This window comes from Diabrotica virgifera, chromosome 5 (genome assembly GCF_917563875.1).
Source record: "Diabrotica virgifera virgifera chromosome 5, PGI_DIABVI_V3a".
Classification (NCBI taxonomy): Eukaryota; Metazoa; Arthropoda; class Insecta; order Coleoptera; family Chrysomelidae; genus Diabrotica; species Diabrotica virgifera.
In genome coordinates, this window is record NC_065447.1 from 119,001,666 (window position 1) to 119,010,163 (window position 8,498).

An 8,498-nucleotide genomic window follows, 5' to 3' on the forward strand; every position below is an offset into this window, starting at 1 on the left:
GTTACTGATACTATTAATAGTACATCTATTTTTAGACTCAAGGTTATATTTGAATATTGTCCATTATTATTATCAGTGTTATAGGAGAAGAACCGGGCTTCTCACAGTTGCATTCGTGTTGTTTGCTTTTATATGGTAGTATTACTACTTTGATATTGGGAATAAAGTAAGTATATTTTTACTATTTATTTTAAACGATTTTTTCAGTTTAATATGGACTGAATCGTATTATAACGAATATAGATTATAGAGGCTCTCTATCAGATTATCAAACATTGCTTAGGAACTATTGCTCATCTACGGAAGATGATGAGAGAAGGTTAATAAAACTCTTATACAGTGTATTTACATAAGTTTTAGCATACAGGGGAAAATATTTATTATAATTAAGAGAAAAAATCATTTTCCATCAAGATTTTATCAATATTATACTAGTTTTGCCTGTGAATGTGATTATTGCTGAAAGTAAAGTACATTTATTTTCGACAATATTAAAAATCATTATAAAGAAAAGGGGTTTAGAATTGAATATATTGTTTATTTACATAAAAAAAGTTAAAATAATTTTTATTTTTTTGTCATTTACTTTGCGATAAACTTTTAAAATATAAGTTTGTACCTACCTACATTAATGTATAATAAATATGGGAATATTGTTTATGTTTGAAAAGGTAGAACTACAAGCAGCATTAACTACATAAGGAAGATAAAATTCACCTAATCATCATGGCCTATGAATGAATACTTTGGATGTTTTTCTCATTATATATTTGTTATAATCTGACCTTGACTCCAATTGATTGACTTGCTCTTTTCCAGAATAAATTAACCTCCATCAGTCATGAAAAAACGAACGGAAAAAATACTAAATCTGACGCGGCGTGACGAGAGTAATCTACTTTTTTTACCAGATTACGAGACAACAAAGGGTTTACAAACATATTATAAAAATAAAGCATTAACCCATCTAAGTTTGACAGCTGCTGCAAAAGGTGAGCTAAAAGATGTCTATGATTTTGAAGATCATGAAGAAAAAGATGTACAGCTAGTTAAGAGACACAATATTGAGAAATCCAATGAAGAAATAAATAAAAAAATAGTTGTATTGGAAGATCAACAAATAAGACCGCAACCAGACCACACCAGTGAGAAAATTTTAGAAGCGTACTCTCCTCTTAGACATGTACCTCGAAGACAAAGACCCAATAAAGAAATGGAGAAAAAAATAGTTATATTGGAAGATCTACAAATACTACCACCATCAGACATCACCAGTAAGGACATTTTAGGAGCGTACTCTCCTCTAAGAAATGTAACTCGAAGACAAAGAGAACCGTCAGAAGAATCTAAAGAAAACTATGATATTGATGAAATGGAAGAACCTTCTCGATCTTCTGGGAGTGAGTATCTACCTTCAAGCGATGATGAGGAAAATGAAGAATTTCCGCTTATACGTTATGAAAGAATTAGTAAAGCTGAAGGTAAAAGTACCAAAAAAACAAAAAAATATATAAGCAACAATTATTCTTACAAGTCTAATGAAATATCCACAACTACTACCTTGCTTGATCAAAATTTAAAACCAAAAGAAGAAAGCTTTGAATTAGAAACTACAAGTAAGCACGTAGACCCTTTTATAGTTAACTTCGGTAAATTTGTAGGACCCTCTCATGTTAAAGTTGAGTCACACTTCAGTCGTTCACAAGACAAAAAAACAACATGTCCGTATTGCTTGGACGATGTAACCCATTTTGCACGACACTTGATTAGAAGACATTGTGATCAAGGTGCTGTTAAGGAATTTTCGTCATTTCCTCCAAATTACCACAAAAGAAAATTATTGTTAGATGCTATTCGCCGTCAGGGAAATTTTGTTAGTTCCTTATCAACTAATAATATAAGACCTGTACGAAGACCCAAGGAACTGAAGATGTAGATACATCATTATTTGTTTCTTGCCCCGATTGCATGGGATTCTTTAGAAGAACGTATTTAAGAAGACATAGAAAGCAATGTCCTGCCAGATCTAAATGTAAAACTGTCAAACGTGAAAATCATTTATCTTTATCACAAGTATTCACTGTATGTTCAGGTGTACACGGTGATTTTCTTGCTTCTTTGCGTTTAAAAAAAGAAGTTTTTCCAATTATGCAAAGTGACGAGATTTCAAGAACTGCTATGAAAGATATGCTCATTTGCTCATATGCTGAAAGCTTGCTAAGAAAGCACAAGCGTGCTCAAATAAGAAATGTTATCTCAAATAAAATGAGAGAATTGGGACGACTTCTTATAAGTTTGAGAAATACAACTGGAATTCAACTACTATTTGATGCTTTGAAACCACAGTTTTTTGATAATATTGTCGGAGCTGTAAAAGTTATTAGCGGATATTGTGAAGAAACCAAAACCTTTCAAGCGAGCAGTTTGGCACTACACATGGGGACCACGCTTAAACAAGTTTGTGACATAGCTACAAAGAATATTATACAGAAAAGTCCTATTATAATCTGTACTACTGCCGAAGAAAGTCTTAAAGACATTAAGCGTTTAAAAAATCTTATTGAAAACCATTGGACATCTGAGATTTCAAGCCTTGCACTGAAAAATTTAAAGGAAAATAATTATGTTTCTCCAAAATTGTTGCCATTGACCCAAGATGTTATAAAATTCCAAACTTTTGTAATGAACGAAGCCCATGAAGCTTCAGATGCATTGAAGAAGAATATCCACATTAAGTTGAACTATCGAAAGCTGATCGAGTCTGTCTTAGCATTGACATTATTAATAAATAGAAAGCGCATTGGGGAAATTCAGTACCTAAAAACCGAGACTTATAATTCAACAGTCAGTGAAAACCAGCAAACCGAGTTTCTAGATTGTCTTTCAAAAACTGAACAAACTTTGTGCAAGAATTACAAAAGAGTAGTGACCGGTGGAAAAGGAAGCAGACCTGTTGCAATTTTATTTCCACCGGACCTTCAGAAATTCATTGAACTTCTTCTAAGTTTCCGAAGTATTTGTGTGACTCCGACAAATCCGTATTTATTTGGTAATCCTAACACAGAGCTGTGGTTGAGTGGCTATCATATTGTGAAAAAGCTGGCGACAAAAGCTGATGTTTCGGATACAACTCTGTTTACATCAACCCGTTTAAGAAAACAAATTGCCACATTATTGCAAGCAATCAATATTAAGGATGACGAAATGGAACAGTTTGCTACTTTCATGGGACACGCCAAAAAAGCACATGAATCGTATTATAGGTAATTATAAATTCAATTTTTTTATCATTTTTATCAACGACCATTTAAAAACTACATTCACTTGTGTTTTATCAAGTATAATGATGAACTTTATTTAGTCGTGAATAATGAATCATAATTCACAGGTCATAAATAAATGACAATTTGAGTTTATTTATATAAAAATACAACAACTTACATCTGAAGAAAAAATAAAAAACTTCTTACACCGTAGGGGATCGAACCTTATATGTTTAGAATAGTATTTGGGGTTTAAAATCTTAATTTCATTGCTTTTGTTCCAATTAAACAAGTTACACCAAAATCAAGTAGTATCTACTACATTTTTGATTTAAAAAAATTCATGTGTAGTACAAAAACGTTTTCATTTTGCTTTATTTATTTAAAAACCGTGCTTATTACCTATTTTTTGTGGCACTGTCCATATTTCGCATACATTTTTAATGGGAAAGTTCTGTTTTCCAATCCTCTTTTAAAAAACAGAAACTAAAGGTCAGTCTACTTGGCTACATACTCAAATGTACGTACTTCTGATACTTTAACTAGTTCTGTCTCGTAGGCTTCCTCAAGACTTGTATCAGACAGCAAAAGTTGCCAAATTACTTATCGCTGTTAATAGTGGACAAGTAGCAAAGTATAAAGGAAAATCCCTTGACGAAATAACTTTGTCAGACAATGAATCATTGCTGGATGAGACTGAAGCAGAAAAACCTTTATTTCATGGTAAGAAATTCATAATTATTTATTTTCTTTTAAGGTACCAGAATGAAGGAAACTTTTTTATGACAATAAAGTTTTTTGTAAAATCAACAACATAAATTCCAATACCGTAAAAGTGAATATTTTGTTTGAAAATTAATAGGTTAATGAAATCGTTTGTTATTTGCTGTCATTAGAACACGAAGTACTGCGCCAAATTCATTGCTGTAATATTGATTCGGAACACAAACAATAGTGCAATGAAAATTTTTAAATTTCAGTTTATTTTCAAAATTCGCCCCGTTAAAAAAATATAGATGCTTAAATTTTCAGTTAATACGTTAACTAGTATCTACGAAATATGGAGGAATTTAAAACATGCTTTACTCACCACGTAACTTTAGCAAATCAGGTTGATATTTCATTAGGATTACTAGAAAAAATTAATATATGCAGTAGGGTGGTTCGAAAAAAACGCTTTTTCGAATTCGGTATCCGATTACCCCTCAAAAGTTGCAGTTTTGTACCCTGAATTCGGGAAAAATAATAAAAAAATTCTAAATTATCATCTATAGTTCGCGCATGTCGCCTAAAGTTACGAAAAAATCAATTTTTGTCAAAAATTTTTAAATTTTATAAATTTGGTTTTTTTAATTTTTTCTTGTTGTGAAACTATAAAAAAGGATTGTTTATAGTGTATTTTCAATAAAAAAAAAATATTTATACGTTTTTTACATCACTTTTAGTTCATATCTTAGGTCCAAAATAGTGTTAATTTAGCATGAAATGGCCATTTACACCATGTTATTTAATATTCATAAATTGAATTATAACTGAAATACCTGGACTCGATCGAAGCCATGTTTTTCTTTCTTCTTCCACCATTAAAGGATTATTTCTTCCTTAATAAAACATCACAAACTTATGTGCAGCTCTTAGCTCGTCTCAAAGACATTGAAACTACCCAGAATTCACCACGGGGAGGTGGCTGCCCTTCGAGTTCCACCCACTCCCTACCCAACCATCCATCCAAATGTAGGGGTGTTTTTTACAATATTTACATATTTACATTCACCAATTCTTGGCTAGCATGATAGTGAATTTAAGTTTACTTATCATCTTTAGACATTGTCTTGAATTCACTTTTAAAGTTAAACGATGGCATGACTGATCTTGAGAGCAGTGTTGCTCTTATGAAACCATCTCTGTTTTCTTCCCCGCAAACTTTTGTACAAGACTCAGTTACCAGTTTTACTATTCTTTCCACATTTTGAGTATGGCAAGGAAAATTCATCAGGTCAAACTCCGGCAAAACATTACTACCAATTAGTTGTTCTAAGCTCTCATTTGACACATGGTTCATTGTTGGAGGAGGTGAAAGTTTACACCGAGACCAGTCAATCAGTTCAATGTAATCTGAAGCAGCAAAATTGATGGTCGGAGGTTGAAATGTACGCATGGATTTCCCTTTGGGCTCTTGATTTCTAGCTTTTAGCAACCTTTGAAAAGCTAACTGCCGAACATGGATTCTTTCGTCTACTGCCATTGATATTAACATATTTTCCGGATGACAAAAGAAAGCATTCCTCTGCATCACAGGATCAGTGATATGCTTTACACTATCGGGTAGCTGACGTGACGACTGAATAGCTTTGAAGATGTGCTTGGGTCCAAACTTCACTGATGGATGCCTTTTGATTTCAAACCAAACTGGGGCGTATACTTTCATAATGTAGTCTACAAGCATCTTAAGTCCTTCAGAGGGTGTCACTTCAGATATGTATAGTCTTAGTGTCCTATTTGCACATGTCAACCACCTAGAATGACTAAGAGGACCAGGATCTTTCACAGCAAGATCTGAAGGACACTCTCCTGTCTTCACTGCTTGATACATGTCAAGTAAGTACTTTTGGTCCTTGCTCAAGTCAGTTTTTGTTATGTTTATATCTTCACCAGTGATTGTTTCAAAATTAACAACCGGGCGTTTTTCACAGTTCAATAAAAGTCTGCCAATTGTTCCTGAGAAACTTGTTGGCCCTGAAGTCTTACCATCTACACTGTCAAACAAATGTCTCAGCGGCAGTTCATTGAAATGAAGCAAGCATATGAACCATTGCACTGGGCGGCAAAGTTTAATCTCAAGATTACGTATTGCACCGTTTTTCCAACCTGTATTTGTTGCTGTGCCGTCACATCCAACAGCAACAAGCTCATGTACTTTCCACCAGGCTCTTGTACTAAACTTATGTGCTCTTCCTTCTTCAGTCTCCGATACATTTTATTACCAATTTTTTCTTGGAAATAAACATTGTCCTTCCTCCCATCAAAATATACCCCATATATCTTAGCACTGTTATTTTCGGTTTGTAAGGACTCTCGAACTTTATGTTTTTCACGTCTGATCTTGCTCTTGTCTATTACAAGCGATAAATCTCCTTCATTGATTAAGCCGAGGTCTTGTAAAACACTTGAAGCGATAGCGGCAGTGGCTCTATCTGATATCCCGTATCTATCACTCATCAATGCAGTCGCAGGAAGTTTAATTCGCATTTGAGAGGTCGATGGTAAACTGTCACTGTCATCTCCGCGATTCTCGATTAGAATGTCATGTAAAGGTTCACTTGTAATATCTGTTTTACTGGCATTAACATCAGGTTCATCAATTTTAGGTTTCTTACAGATTTGTAATCGTTGATCTTTTTTAATTAACTTATTTGTCTCTACTCTGTCCAAGGAACCAATATACCTTAACCTCATATTTCGTTGGTCATAGATAAATTCTCTCTCAATAATAGGGATTTTCTTTTCCTTATCACACCTACAATCCATAACTATTTTACAATTACAAGAGTTTGGACTCTTACCACATGAACACGTAAAATGCATACCTAACACATTTGCAGAAAGCAATGTCAAAAAGTTTGTTATTGGCTTCACTGACAAACTCGTTAAGCTTTTTCTTAAAGTTAGGTTTTTGTTTATCACGATTGAATGATTTTTTCAAAGTAAAATACTTGTCATGCAAATCTTTAATTAATTTTACAACACGTTGATGACTTACAGTTGGTATAGAAGCTTTACTGTAAATTTTTTCTATTTGATTACCAACACAATGAGATATCTCAGAAAAGGGTACATTTTTCGCAGAATTTGATGTTTCCTCAATGCATGCTAATAAAACATCTTTATGTGTGGGTAAAACACTTTCACTTAAAGGTTTTGACTTACCAAGAATTGGACAAAGACTCAAACGCTTAGAAGTTTTGGTAGACGCCATGTTATGTTGATTGTTGAGGACTGACTGACCCTGGCCGACTGTGAGCTGTGAGGTGAGGAACGGGTGCGGTATGGTATGGTTTCATGTCAGCACAAGCTCGGCAGTCGGCAGCATGTCGCGACAAGTAGGCGCCGGGCCGCGGTGGCTTAGTGCGTGGATCACGGCCTTGGCGAATAATTTAGTTTATTTTTGACTTTTATAGAAACATACATGCATCGATCACACTTTCATTTTTAAGTGTAGTTAAAACCTTTAACTATTAATTTTGGTACAACGATGTGATTTAAATATAATCAAAAATGTCCGAATTCACCGATTTATTACCATTTTATAACTTTTTTTGCGAGCCAAAATTATCTTAAAACAGCAATAAAACCATTTTTAAAATCAAATATATGTTACATACTGCTGTTTTTTTGGTGTTGGATAAAAAAAAACATAATTAGAATTTTTTTTCAACATTATGAAAATTTTTGAAAAAAATTGATTTTTTCGTAACTTTAGGCGACATGCGCGAACTATAGATGATAATTTAGAATTTTTTTATTATTTTTCCCGAATTCAGGGTACAAAACTGCAACTTTTGAGGGGTAATCGGATACCGAATTCGAAAAAACGTTTTTTTCGAACCACCCTAATGTGCAGGCATGAAGATTTAATATATATATTGTTTTTAGATCAAAATATTAATGAAAATGAAATAGAAGAGACGTGGGAACAGCAATTCGGAGAACAAGCAATGAAAAATGCGGTATTAGGTAATTATCTATTTTTCCTTATCCAGAACTAAGAATTTAAAGAACGTGGAATGAAAGATAAACTGTTATGTTTTAGATGAAAGGGAAAATAGTATAAAAAAAGGAAAGCGAGGAAAGTGGAATTCAGAGCAAAAAAATGTATTGAAAACAGCTTTCAAAGATCACATAAAAAACAAAAAAGCTCCGAGAAAAGAAGAAACCGAGTTGATAATGAAAAAACATAAAGATTTATTCAAGGATAAGACGTGGGCCACAGTGAAAGCTTTTGTTTATAACTGTTATAAAGGTTAAACAATTGCTAATTTACTTTAAATATTTTAGACTTGCACTGCGCTAGTATAAACGTTTAATTTTATTTCAATGTTTAATAATTATTTTAGTCATTCTCAGCATTAATTATAAATAAGATAAAATGTAAAATAGCTATTAACCAAATATTTAATGAAGTACTCGTATTTACTTTTGTACTTTTTTTTTCTTGCAGCTGTTTGTATTTTCAGT

General features: G+C 33.0%; 1 protein-coding gene across 1 annotated transcript; it reads left to right on the forward strand.

The window, feature by feature from the left end:
- Positions 1-1,968: 1,968 nt before the first annotated feature.
- On the forward strand, positions 1,969-4,731 carry LOC126885447 (uncharacterized). The gene is made up of 3 exons (XM_050652018.1): positions 1,969-3,263; positions 3,823-3,986; positions 4,709-4,731. The coding sequence occupies exons 1-3, from the start codon at positions 1,969-1,971 to the stop codon at positions 4,729-4,731; spliced, it is 1,482 nt and encodes a 493-aa protein (XP_050507975.1).
- The last annotated feature ends 3,767 nt before the right edge of the window (positions 4,732-8,498 follow it).